Source organism: Aythya marila (assembly GCF_965140915.1).
Source record: "Aythya marila genome assembly, chromosome: 12".
Lineage (NCBI taxonomy): Eukaryota > Metazoa > Chordata > Aves > Anseriformes > Anatidae > Aythya > Aythya marila.
In genome coordinates, this window is record NC_139053.1 from 8,210,694 (window position 1) to 8,225,340 (window position 14,647).

The 14,647-nt window shown below is 36.5% G+C and overlaps 1 protein-coding gene across 1 annotated transcript; it reads left to right on the forward strand.

Moving 5' to 3' along the window:
- Positions 1-536: 536 nt before the first annotated feature.
- Positions 537-14,098, forward strand: DNAAF1 (dynein axonemal assembly factor 1; the record flags this gene model as incomplete). The annotated part of the gene is made up of 13 exons (XM_082770194.1): positions 537-672; positions 872-1,003; positions 1,504-1,639; positions 3,125-3,216; positions 4,129-4,350; positions 5,088-5,254; positions 5,523-5,644; positions 6,227-6,441; positions 7,376-7,636; positions 8,250-8,359; positions 11,056-11,124; positions 12,851-13,220; positions 13,515-14,098. The coding sequence occupies 13 exons, from the start codon at positions 537-539 to the stop codon at positions 13,610-13,612; spliced, it is 2,130 nt and encodes a 709-aa protein (XP_082626320.1). The 3' UTR covers positions 13,613-14,098.
- Between the last annotated feature and the right edge of the window lie 549 nt (positions 14,099-14,647).

The following is a 14,647-nucleotide window of genomic DNA, read 5'->3' on the forward strand; positions in this document are numbered from 1 at the left end:
GCGGGGAGCGCGCGGCCGCCTGTTCCTCAGCGGACCCCAAGGATCGCCGGTTCGAATCCCCGGCCCGGAACCCCAAGCCGGGCTTTGGGGTCAGGTAAAGGGAAGCGGGGGGGTAATTTGGGGTCTTCTCTGACCTCAGGGACATTGGGGGTGAAGTGTAACAGCACCCGCAGTCCTCGCCAGGTGACAGCTCGCTGGCAGGCAGCGGAATACAGTGTGGTGGAGGAGCAGCATCCCTGCCCCCTTGCGCTGCCAGCCCTGAGAGGAAAAAAGCGACTTGCTCCACTTTTGGGGTCTTCACTGTGTTCTTCACTGCTCTGAGGGAGATCTGCAATGGGCAGGATGTGTTGCGTGTTCCCCCACACACACCTTTCAGGGTCTCCACAGTGAGAGGTTGCCACAGGGCAGGCTGGATAAACTTGTCCTGTCTTTTTTCTGCAACAGGTTCTCCTGCTAAAGCCATTAGCTTGTCTGGCAGTTGGATTTTAAGTCAAACACCGACTTGAGTTGATTTTGTCTAAATCACATCTCATAAAATGCAAGCACAAAATGGAGACTTGGACGCAGGCCTCGGAGGGGAGGTCATTGCCCAAGGCGTGGTGGGAGAGCCCCCGAACAGCACGGGGCACGACTTGACCCACACAGAACATGAAGGAAATGCTGTCAGCACAGGTCAGCTCTTCCACTTGGGTTGCTAGGGTAAATTTAGGGATTTTTTTTTTTTTTCCAGTTTCTTTAATTTTCTTTTTCTGGAGGTATACCTTTTGTATTGGAGTCATACATCTAGCTTGACCTCTAGAAGTTTTAATTAAAGCCATATGTAAATGATCTGGTACAATCATTTTGTTTGCACTGTCTCTTTCACTGTCAGGACTACGAGCACAACTAGATGGTGAAGAGCAAGAATCTGAAAAAACTATTGGAAATGCAATTACTCAAACACAGTCTAAAGACAATTTGAATGAGTATAGCACTGGAGACACCCTCGAAAGAGTACAAAAAGGTAACTTTGTGGGAGCTAGATAAAAAAAAAAACAGTGTTTGCCATGACTCAGATAAGCCCACTATCATGGTCTCTTTATATGCAAATTCAGCAGTCATCTTAAACTCAAATTATTGTAAATTAAATGTAATATTCTGTAGATGTCTAAGACCATAAGAGCACTGGTGCCAGTAGTTTATTATCATTGTACATTGCGATAATCCTTCTTAAGAATAGTGGGTACTACCTCACTTCCAGATTTAAACAAGTACAATACTTTAACAGTTTATTTTGCTACTAGTTGTTTTACTACTTTTGTTCTATAGAAAATTAAGCCTCCCTCCATCAAAAAGGTCATCAAATGTTGTGGTTAGAAAACATCTTTTCTTGAAATTCACATTCAAGTGTTCTTTGGTATTTCTCTGAAGTAATTGGAAACATGACACTTTTTCCCCAACTTATATTCTTGAACTTCAATTTTTTTTTTTTATTATTATTATTTTTTTTTACTTACAATAAAGATGTTAAAACTCAAGAGAAAGCCTTCAACTGTATGTCCAGAGCAGATCAACAGAATGAACAAAAATCAGATGGTGATCACAAGTCAGTAACCAGTTCATTCAGTCAAAGGACAGAAGAAAAGGGGGGCTGTGTAAGGTAATATATTGGTTAGTGATTTATTTTTTTTTTAATTTTAAATCATGGCATCATTGAAGGCAATAGAGTTTCACTATTTTACATATTAATCTTACCTCAGGAGAATGATTTCTTTGAAGATGAACTTGAGACTAATTGATAAATCAGGAATTGTTGGTATTGCTAGTATCTGTACTGCTTTTTTTTTTTATGGCTGCAGTAGCAAACTGCCTTTTAAATACATGATGTAATCTATTTAATGGATCCGAAAAAAATTGTGCCAACTCTTCTGGGGGTCTTTTGTCAGATTTGACCACTTCTCAATATGAATTCAGACAGTGCATTGTATTAATTCATCTCAATGTAAATATTATAGTTGTCAAGATAATTTTTAGCAGAGGGAATTCAGATACCTGAACATGCCTGTTCTGTTTAACATGCTTGTTCTATAGGAGACAGTTACAGCCCTTTAAAGCCAAGGGAAAGACTCTCTCTGAATTATCAGGAAGTAGATCAGACTGTGCAGACATAGAAAACTTCATCATCACTGGCTAATCAGGTTACCATGCTTCAAAATTAAATTTTTATGAAGAATGATGTCAGAGAGCAACAATTGCACATAAGATAATTAGTGTTCTTATGGAATACATTTTATGATCCTATAATTGCCTGAGAATGCTGATCATTTGATTAAGTGCTACTGTAAATAGCACAATGAAAGTCAGTGTAATACATTGCAACTACATAGCATTCAATAATGTTCCTGGGCTCACAATGCAAGAAAATGGTACATATTTAGAGGTTTGGTTTAAAGTTTATAAACTCCAAGATTTATGGAGCAGTAACTGGCTGACAATCATATTTTATATTGCCCCAATAACTCAATTGACTAGTTAGATGACTGTATTAGAGTTTTGGTTCCTCAGCAGTATCAAGAATTTCAGTGTGATAAGCAACAATATTTAAAAGAAAATAAATTAAATTTAAAAAAAAAAAAAAGGTACACCTTCACTGCTTTTATTCTTTTTTTTTTTTTTATTGTCCATTTTGAAAATATTTTCTTGCCAAGAAAATCTTACGGACTTAGTCCGATAAATATTTATGGCCACAAATGCAAAGTTCATTTCATTAATATGAGATTGAGAAATGGAAAATAATCTGGGGTCATATAACAGCAAAGAGTGGAGAAAAGAAAATAGGAGAGGAAGGAACCAGAATCTAACAAAAATCATACTTTTTTTTTCAGGAAGATGCCCTATCTACTTTCTTTTTTTATAGTAGAAATAGAAAGAACCTGGTAACATACTTCTGACAGGCAGAAATGGAAAGACACTAAAAAAAATCAACAGCTTTTTTGCTCTGAGTATAGTCCTGAAAGCTGTAGCTATTATTCTTGCATAAAAGAGCCATTAGCTATGTTGCATTAGAATGTGTTTAAAAAACAGAGATTTCAGAATGTGCACTGAAATACATTTTGTTCATTTCTGCTTCCTATTTTTATTTTAGAATGACAAAAAAGATTCTGCGAGACATTTGTAAGCAGCAGAAATTGTACTTGACCCCATCCTTAAATGATATACTTTACTTGCATTATAAAGGTAAGGTGTGGACAAGAGTGTATAGATTTATCATTCTTAAATAGTTTTCTAGCATATTCTAATATCTAGTTTATGGCTAACTGAGGTAAGGTATAAAACATTCTTTTAAATTACAAACATAATTTAATTTGATAAAACAATGTAATTTAGAAACAAAATAATTCAATATGAAGGTGGATAAGTGAACTGATTACACATGTAGACTTAATTCATTTTGGGAACTCATTCAAAGGATCAATAGGAGTCAAGAAAGACTATTTTTTCAAAACAGAAGCCTCTGAAAAAATTATATATTAACGTGCTGGTCTAGGTTGCATTCAGAAGAAAATATATGCATTTTTTCTTTTTAAATATGCTTGCATAAAGAAGTTTTTAATTAGCTTTTGAGACATAAAAATGGTCAGGAAGAAAACAAACAGTAAACAAACTGCGTGTTCTCAAATACTACTGAAAGAAAGAGCAGTTGCTAGAATGAACATGGATCATCCAGTTCTGATCTTTGAGCAGATTTTTTGCTTTATACGGCTAGATCATAGAATATTCCGAGTTGGAAGGAACCCATAAGGATCATCGAGTCCAAATCCTGATTATTCATGATAGCATAAAGAATGTTTTAAATAAATACAGCATGCTAGACCTACCTTCTACATTTGGCCTTGTGTTTACTATTTTCTCATTATTTATTGAGAATCTAGAGGGTTGCGCAAGGTACAGACCAAAATAGGTACCTTGTAGGTACATTTTCTTCCTTTATGGACCAATTGAATCAGCAGATATATTGCCATCAATTTGAATATAACAGCTCAGAGACTGTTTCAGCAGCTCTGGTTTAAATATATTAAATGAATGTATTTTTTCCAAAGACTTAGTTTTAGCCAATACAATTTCATTTTGAAATATCTTTCTCTGCAGGATTTGACCGACTGGAGAACCTTGAAGAGTATACTGGATTGAGGTGTTTATGGCTGGAATGCAATGGCTTAAGAAAAATAGAGAATTTGGAGACTCTGACAGAGTTGCGCTGCCTCTATTTGCAACTCAATTTAATTAACAGAATTGAAAATCTCGAATCCTTAGAAAAGCTGGATTCCCTCAACATCAGTAACAACTATGTCAAGACCATTGAGAATCTCTGTAAGAACTGTTGGTGCAAGATATTTTAACTTATAAGGAGCTAATATTTAAATTATAAGCAGCTAAGCTTTGACAGTTACTATTAGCGGCAGTAGATTTAAGATTTTTTTTTAAATCGTGTTAAAATGTTGCACACTATCCAATACCAAAGTCCACAAGGTTTCCATTGAAGTCAAACCTATGTGTTATGCGGTTTAAATAGATGAGAAGACATATAATAACTACTTAAATGCAGATACCCAGAACAATATAGTATTTCCTCACTTCATAATACCATCTCAGTACTGAGCTGTTTTGCAGAGAGGCTGACGATCCAGTTTTCACTATTTACTTTACAGTTAGGATGTGCTGGCAGTTGCAGACATGATTACCAAATCTTTTATGTCTGTTGAAAGGATTTATTCCATCTTCAGCAGAAAATTAAAGAAAAAAATCCTCTATATTATCATTTGTGTACATTAAGGGTAATTTGAAACAGAAGCTCTTGCTTTTGTGTAACTGACTAGTTCAAAAGGTGAATTGAAAACAACCAACCATCCTTAAAACAAACAATTATTTCTTGAGGTGAAGAAAGGATCTGTGGAGGCATAGCCAAAAAGCACATATAAGCAGAACAACAAATACAGAATTCAATATAAACAATAATGTTGAAAGTGCAGTATTCTACTTGCTCCAGAAAATCACCGTGAAGCAGTGACTCTTACCTTTCCTTTCATTGCATTGTTCTTGTCTGACAGCTTGTCTGAAAGTCCTGAACACTCTGCAGATTGCTCACAACAAGTTAGAAACAGTGGAAGACATACAGCACTTGCAAGAATGCCCAAGTATTTCTGTTCTCGACCTTTCCCACAACAACTTAAGTGATCCAAATATTATAACTGTTCTGGAGGCAATGCCTAATTTGGTAAGCTGAATACAGCTGAGGGTTTGTATCATGTGTATGGGTGAATACTATTAAAAAGCTTTGTCAGGTAGTCCAGTGCATAATGGCTGCTGGTGTAAAATGTTATTAAACGTGATTAATTTTTTAGTAGATTGCCTGTAACAACCAGGATGTTTTATTTACCACTGATTTTTGAAATGATAGGGAAACTGCATATCCAAGTTGTTGTGTGTATTTTTGTTATTTTTTTAAAACTGAACTTTGGAATTTGTTTCCCTTGTTTCTCTAGCATGTGCTGAATTTAATGGGAAACCAAGTGATCAAGAAAATCACCAATTATAGAAAAACGCTTACTGTTCGACTGAAACAGCTAACATATCTGGATGACAGACCAGTTTTCCCAAAGGATAGGTAAGAAACAGAGACATCTTTACACAGCAGCAAGCCTCAAATACTAATGATCTTACATCCAGTTTTTAGCAATACTGTCATGCAAGGAAAGGAAGATTGACTGGGAAAATTTATTGAGGGTGGGTAACTTTCATTACAATAGAATTACACTACAGAGGTCTACATACTTAAAAGAACCTAAGCCTTTTTTTTTTTTTTCCCACAAGATAATTAATTATTGACCAGAATTGTTTTATGCAAAGTCCGTAGGCCACAGAAGCAAATCTTGATTTCAACAGAAACTGAACAGGTGTCAGGGAAAGCAGAGCCACGATCAGCAGTCCTGATGGATCTTTGGTGTTGTAATCACTGGCATTTGGATATCTTTGTTTCTTTTGTTGCAGTTCCACATGCAAGATAAGATAGATGTGCAGCTCTGTTGCATAAGGGATTGGTATTGCTATCTGATGGTTTGTTGTGTTTTTTTGTTTGTTTGTTTCTGTTGACGATACTTTATGCTGCCGTGAATTATTTCAAACTTCTCTTTTGTTAGAGAAATAACATTTATGACTATATTGCAGTGAGCTCTTTTGTTTTCATTAGAGCCTGTGCAGAAGCCTGGGCTGTTGGAGGGCTTGAAGCTGAGAAAGCAGAAAGGGAAAAATGGGAAACCAGAGAGAGAAAAAAAATCCAAGATAGCATTGATGCTTTAGCAGCAATCAGACAAAAAGCAGAGGAAAAGAAAAGACAGAAGAATATGGAAGAAAGAGACACAGGTGCAAAATGTGAAAACGAAGACACAACAGCCACCCTAGAAGGTTTGTGGTTAATATTTTGGAAAAGTTTGTGTCTGCTTTGATTTGAATGTTTACAATACATTAATAGTTCCCAAGCATTCAGAAACAATTTTTGAAATGTACTTACAAATTTTCTTTTCCCATACTAACTACTTTATTTATTTTACTGCATTTTAGATTAACCAGCAAGCTTTTAAGCAATCATCACCTTTCTAACTGCTGATAAAATAAACAAAACAATAGCAAACCACGTTCTGTCTCAGCTTTTCAAGCTGTTGTGCTCTACACCAGAACAACCAGGTGCTAATCAGGGCAGTAGTGGTTCCAGCACGTATTTACGCCCTGACTTACTGCTCTTTTTTATGCCAGAAATTCTTCTGTCACAGTATTCAAGATGTCGTAAAGTCCTGAGCAATAGTAATCCCCAGCCTAGCCTTTTCTAGAACAGTATGCATGTTTTAGGATAAACAAGACTGAAGCCAATAACAAAGAAGTGCTACAGTGCAGAAGAGTCTTTGTGTGGTGTGTTTTGGCTTTTCACAGGCTCTGAAGTCAAACAGTTGACTAGCAAGTAAAACTTTTCCAGCAACGCAGTAGATTGCATAAAGTAGAGGATAACTTTGGCAATTGATCCGTCAAAATACTCAAGCATCTATTTAAATGTAGTCACTTGTGAGTCCCCTAAAGGTTAACTATAGATACCAAACAATTATTTACTACAGTGTGTTCTCTAGATGAGATTTTGCTGGGGAACTATAGATGCTGGGGAGTTGAGATGGGAAAACATTGCTGCACTGCTAGGAGGACTGACAAATCCTGAATAGCTGCTTAAACGAAGTAGGAGCTTTTGATGCATATTTTGGGATAAGCTACTAAGGCTTTGTACAGTTTGGATATCTAGAATAAGTGATGGCAGGTTAACTCAGTAGGTTAAATGAATTAATTTCTTCTGTAGGAGGATCTGCAAATTCAGATAACAACGATGGAAATTATAATACATCAGAGATATCAGATCTATCAGAAGAGCAAGAAACTCAAGAGAAGACTGAGAAATTTAGAAAGGAAAGTTTTGATGCTCATGATGAAGTGATAACACTTATACCAGACAGGGGAGATAACACAGACTTCCCACCTGAAAGTATTCCTGCAAGAATTCAAGAGGATTCATGCAAGACAAGTTCTTACAAACACTTAAACTTCAACAAGGAGCTAGCTGGTAACGTACCCAGCAAAGAATGAAACCAAAGTGTGGAAGTACAGACGATACGCCAGACTCTGTCTCAGTGTAGCTCCCCTCTGCTGTGATTCAAAACTGCTAATTCATAGCTGAAAATGTCCCGTTAAATTTCCATAGCAGTGAGTTGAAAAGCAAGTAATTCTGGATAAAATATTCTTTTAATACAAGAACAAAAAACAAATCTGAGTGTCCAGCTTGCAGCTTCTGACATGTAAAGGTGGAATTCCACTTCTCAAACATGCTAGGTTTAGTGACAGCACAGTATAGCTTACAGGCTTCCCGTGCTCCCACAAACTGTGTGTTCTGTCTGGCAGCAAAAGCTGGATGTAACACAAGAAGCAGTTCTGTGCCTTCACACATGGAAGAATGTTTTTCTTTTGTAGATGTATGGAATATAGTATTAAAAAGTGCAAATATTAATTTATAAATTTTAAGGGAGACAAAGGTTATGACGGATAGATAAAGCACTGGATTCAGCAGTGAATTCTGCAACAGTAGTCAGATCCCTAGCAATCTGGTTCTACAGTGTTGCAACATACAAAGCCTTTTATGCAGTTAGTTTTCTGCAACTAGCTATTTTTTTATTCTTCAGATTTACCAAGAGAGAATACAGTTGCTGAAAGGGCTGTGTTTCCTGAACTGGATGAATATGCTGAAATCAAACAGATCAAGCCAGAGACACCAGAAAAACTTCGTCTTGATGTATGTATTAGATTCAGATTTTGAAAAACTAAGATTTGGGTATTGTCTACTCCCAAATTAATTCCTGTAACATCCTGGCTGAATAAAGCATACGGCTAGACTTATAATAAAGGTCCATGATTAGGAAAAGTAGAAGGAAACAAAGGAAAAATAACAATAAAGTTATAGGGTATTAATTCTTTCCAGCATGTGGAAAGGATTTACCACTGCTACCAAATTCTGGTTTGTCCTTTGGCCATAGATCACCTGAAGCTGACCTTTTAGCTCTGTGATTTCTCTGTGGAGAGAGTTAATGGGGGCTTTTATTTGAAAAATAGAAATCACAATAAAAAGAAACCAGTGAATAAATGTGTCCCTTTAGGTAAAACTCAAGTGAAATATTCATTGGAAAAGGTAAATGATTGTGGAAAAAGCATAAGGAAGAAATAGCCAGCCACTTATTGTAAATGCTCCCTAGCAATATTAGATAATATAATTAGTTCTCAAGATAAAACTTTCAGGCATATTTTCAAGAAATGCTGAATTTTCATTTTCCACATATATATTAAGTGATTAACATTTTTAATATATTCATCTATTTTCTGAGATTTCTATCTGATGATTTAAACATTTAACCATGAGGGCATGCGTAATACCACTGAAAAATACAATATGAGTGCAAAGGAATACTATTTGATATGTTCTAATTGCAACCCTACTGCTAAACAAACAGGGTCAGATTATGACACAACTAGCAACAGCAAACTTTTGAGCTTATGATTTTCCAGAGCATTTAATATACTGTTTAATCCCTTATACAGAGACAGTTAACTAAATTCTTTCTGGAATGTTTTAGAAAGGTCAGTTATATCTATGCCCTTAATTTCCCAGGAAAAAAAAAAATCCATCCTATTACTGAAGGACCAACTCAGTGCTTTAGTAGAGGGCTTATTGCATTGCTGCATCTTCCTGTTCAGCTACTTTTAATAATCAGTTTAACGAGGACAGTGGGGAGAATTGGCAGCAACTCTAAGTACATACAGTATTATTTTTCAAAGATCTTGCAGGGCTGAAACAAAAGCTTTAAATACATAGCAATACTGTAGGTCCCCATGAGGTGAAGATCTCAGAGATTCAGTGGAACTTTTCTTCTTCATGCTGTATGGCACCACTGTGTAACATGGTATAAAAAGAACTCTTCACCATACATGTATGTACATGGGATTTCTTTCAACACTTAAGACCTGCGAATATTCTAAGGATAAAATTAAGGATAAAATTAAACAAATTGCATACTAATACACATTTCAGTGTTCTGTGCTACTCTGTTCTCCAACTGATGTTTAGTAATGGCAAGAGCTGCTGGCAACAGCCTCCAATACTTACGCTACTGCAGATTTTCCAGAGACAGCTAGCATTGACATGGTGGGGAATGGCTGAGAAGATGCTGTGAGTGAGAAGCTTGGAAGCAGCACTGTACACAGTGTTCGTATCCTCGCGCCTGTAGATGGTCTCAGTAGTAATATAAGGGAGAAGAGTGGAGGAGGATTTGTAATGCAGTGGTTATGACATCCCTCTGTCAAGCAGAAACAAGCCAAACGTGCAAGAACTGGTCTTTGTGCATAATCCTTGGCAGTGGTTGAGCTACATACCATGTACCTAAACCAGGATAACTTTCACCGATGAAATTAACAGCTATTTCATGTCCCTATTTACATCAAATTCTGCTCATTAATCTTGGTGTGCAAATCTTAATTTGTACACTTTTCATCACATTCTTCTAAAACTATTTGAATTCAGGACATGCTGCACTAGCCACAGCCACATCAGGAAACACATTTTATTTGTTGATTTTAATTCTGTAATAGTCTTCACACACCAAACGTACAGATTAGATGTTCCCGATGCTGCTATGCCAAGCAACTTGCTACACAAAACCAGTGAGCTCTGAAAACACCTTCCTAAAGGAGATGCTTTTACCAGTATTAGCCTGCATTAAAAATTTGGTGAAGAGGTATTACATTCTACTTGTAATTTTGTATTTCCACCCCCCATTTTTGCTTTCATGTCAGTAACTTACATTTGTCTTAGATAATATTTTTTTAATATAAACATGAAATTATTGGGCTTGTCTGAGGAAAAATAATTCTCTGCAAGTTTACCATTCCACTTCCTTGATTACAAGGCTTCCACAGTAAAACACTATTTTATTAGTTGTGTTTAGATTATCAGAATTTACTGATAAATGGTTTCAAATAGACGGCAGATTTTATTTTGGCTGTTACCCATAAAGATGGATTACAGTTGAGATTAAGTATACTGAATGAGTAAGAAACAGCTAAGAGACATAAACCACATCTCCTTTAAAAATCTTTGTAGTGTCATTTTGTTTACCCATTTTCCTTCCTTCCTTTTTGTTTTTGTTCTTGTTTTTGTTTTTAACCTCCTAGTCACACAGCAGAGTAGAAAAGACCATTCCAATGACATTAAGGTTATTGCCTTCCCATCTGCTATATGTATTTCTGGAGACAGATGAATTATACTTTTCCCACATATGCTTAACAGAGAAAGATGTCATCCTGGAGAAGATGACAGCCCAGTATTTCTAGTTGTTGCCTCTTATCTGGAAAAGCATCGTGTTGATTCCCAATGAGATAGGGATGACATATTTTATTGATTAGAGCTAACTTTTCCACTGGTTTTATGACTCTCTTCAGGAACTGCCTGATTTAGAAGATATAGATGGAAATGAATTTCCCCCAGAAGAGGAAATCTTTGTTCAAAAGGTAAGATTCTTAATTAATTCCAGTGACGAAGCTTCCCTTATGAATGTTTTGCGAAATAAGGACAACCTGAGTTGTGAAATGCTGTCTTGGAAGATACAATCAGTTCTGCACTTATAAACTAAAATGGATGTTTCATCAGATCTTGTATATCCACTTGTAAATCTTCTTTCAATTTGATTTTTTTTATATATATTTTTGCATTGTAAAAATAGGAAAACGAAAAACTAAGGTCAAATAATGCAACAGTTAAATAAAATTAACTTCTTAGTGGTATACAGCTTTTCAATGAAGATTACTGATAACATATACTTTACTAGTACTAATATGCTGCAAAGGACTGAGTAGATAGCACAATAGCCTACTACTGAATAAAATCAGACTTTTCAACTGAAAATACAGAGACCAAAACTCCTCTGCTTCACTTAATACTACTGATATACAACGCATTCCAGCCCCACTGGTTCGTGCTCCCAACAGCATCGTGCTATGCTCAGACTAAGCTGCTAGACAAGACTATAAACAGAAACAAAAGAGGAAAAAGAAAAAGAAGAAAAAAAAAGAGAGAGAGATTAAAAGGACAGCTTTGATTCTAGTGTTGCTGATTGCTCATTCTTGCCCTGCTGGAGACAGGCTGATACAGTACACATTTTTGCAACAGCTTGGAGGAACTTGTAAAGTTTTCCTACAGTCCATTTGTGTAAGGCATGGGTTTTATTTGCTCATCTTGTCACATCATCACAAAAATGTTGCAAAATGTCGGCCAACAAATCCTCCACTTAGAAGATAAGAGAAGGAATAGAACAAATATAACAAAGAGGATTAATAAAGGAACGTGTGTTAGCAACTCTCACGCTCCTAAGGGTGTTCGGTTCTTAAATGAAGTCAGGTTAGATGTTAGATTAGACACTGGGTAGAGTCTGTTAAGTAATATTTTAAAAACAGCACTAGTAAGACTCAGTACATTGTGAGAGATCCTGGAAGATGAGAACGTGTCAGTCACAGTGGTGAAATGTCAACCTCTCGGTCTTGATCGTGTTGCATCACTGCCCAAACCTTCCACTTTATATGAAATACCATTGGTTCTTTAGCAGAAATGCAGCCTTGAATTCCTGTAGCCTCCTAGTTAAGGACATTTCTTGAGCAGTGGAAGAGTCGAGGTTAAATTCCTGCTGTGACAAAGGTAAAATAATACATCTGAGCCCATGAATCCTCTTGCCCTTGTCAGTGGCTTGCTCTTGAGGCATGAGGTTTCAGGAAACTGGGGCTTTGTTTTTATTTTGTCTGATATAAAAATAAATTTGTTTTCAGGTTGGATCGAAACTAACCAGTAAGTTGTAAATCAAAGAGCCAGACTACTCTGATCTAGTCTACACAATTATAATGGCTGTCATTTTTTTAAATGTGTTTGTACTCATTTTGATAAAATGATCAAAAAAAAAAAAAAGTATTAGAGGCTACACATTGCTGAATTGCTGAAATATTCCCTTTTTTTCTTTTTTGAACTGTTAGTAGTTCATGGTCAGCTCATGGTTTATGTCTGCCATGCAGTTAACCTAAGATCAATCTGCAAAGGAGAAGAGCTGTGGGTGTGAAGCAGATCTTCCATACATTTGGGGAGAAAAGCACATCCAGGATGACAATTGTACAGATTTAGGAGATAGTTACCTATCTTTCATTTGTTATATCTAGAAGGATATATTTTCAATTACATTTTCTGCCTTTACAGCAATATCACCCAAATATTGAAATAATTTCTGAAATGACAAACGACAGCGATTCTGCCTTAGAGGAAAACACTAAAACCACATTTGAGCATTCAGTAGAAGTTCCAACAACAATTTTTTCAAATGTGTCTAAGACACATAGAGCACAAGAAAATGAGCGCCTAAGACCCTTTGTTGAAGGTTTCTTTATGGAGCCCTCTAATTCAGAAAGATACTTGGAGACCAAAGACAAACAAGCTAACCCCCAGAAAGCCTTGATACAAGAGGTTATATCTGAACCTACCGATAAGCTACTCTTGTCATCAGCCTGCAATCAACCAGATGACCCAAGCCTGTGGGAAGGGGACAGCAAGATTACAGTTGCTTGCCCTGGTAAGATTACAGCAATACATTTAATCACAGAGTAAAAGGCGGGTGGCTTACATACACTAACATTAAGGATTTGTTGAGATCTTGTCAAAAAGCTTTAAAATCCACTGTGTTAGTTAACAACCACCTCTTCCTTTTATTTATGTGGGAAGCCTAATAAATTAAGAATTAAAATGCTTCTCTCTTTTTTACACAGAATTCCTTGTTTTGTATCACTTAAATTGGGCTCTACATTTCTTTTTCCAGTATTAAAGACTATCAGTGAGTTTCACTTGCCTTTCACTTGCTTTTTAACAGGGAATGGCAGTGATGGAGAAGTACAGACCCTGGCTGAAGGCAAAGAGTGTCCTCGTGAACCACAAGATGACAAGAACAGTAAGAGGGGATTAGATTAATCACTTTGAATAAAACAAACCAAACCTGGAACATTGTGCCTGCCTGACTGCTTAGAGTTGTTCTCCAAATGGAAAGTTCAGCAGTGGGACCATCAGTTGAAACTGACGTAACACTTTGTGGTATAAAAAATCATTGCCTTCACCATGAGGACTTCAGTGTTTCAGTCAGAGGCAATGCAGCCTCCAATGTACGACCTTCCGGGCAGAACATATGGTGATGCCAACATGAAAGCAGCACATAACCCTCTGTAACCTGCAGGTAGCAAGTGCCTTGTGTTCCCACTGACAGAAGTGCTGGAAATCCCTCATTTCTTCAGGGCAGCTGGGAGCGTTTACTACCACAAAAAATGAGGGCACTAGTGTTTTAAGGTTAAATTCCCCTCTCCCACATCCTTTCTTTTTCCTTGCCTCTTTCTAGAAATGTTTGTATCTTATGGTTTCATTACCTACATAGTTTCAATTCATAATGTAATACGTTTCTGTCACTTTAACTAAATAAAGATTCTACTTGTAACCCGATATATTTTTAACTTTTATCAGCTCACAAATATTTGTCATACCACATAGACCTCAGTGACAGATCACGATTGCTTCTAATGACATTTTAAGAATCTGATATTCATAGACGTAATGGCTTATGCAAAAATAGATGTGTAAATTGCATCCATGAATGGAAAATGTTTTTACCTTTTAGGGCAATCTGTGGTGAAGCATCTACTTATGTCTGGCATTTTCCTTATTTTTCTGTGTGATACATGTCTCAGGATCTGGATTTCAAATATAAAAATAGCCAGCCAGTCAGTAATAGACAGTTTTGCTATTAATAAGCAGACCAAAGAAATACTCTTTCATTAGCTTCTCTTTTATGGCAGTTTTGTGCCAAAGTGAAATGGAAGATGACAGCAGTGACTCCTGAACTGGCTTCCTTCTCCTTGCTCCCCCACCTTTTTTTTCTTTCCTTCTGCCCCTTCTGAAGTAGAGAACAGGTTTGTCTTAAAATGTCTTCATAAAAATCTTCTCTTTATAAAGCTGTAA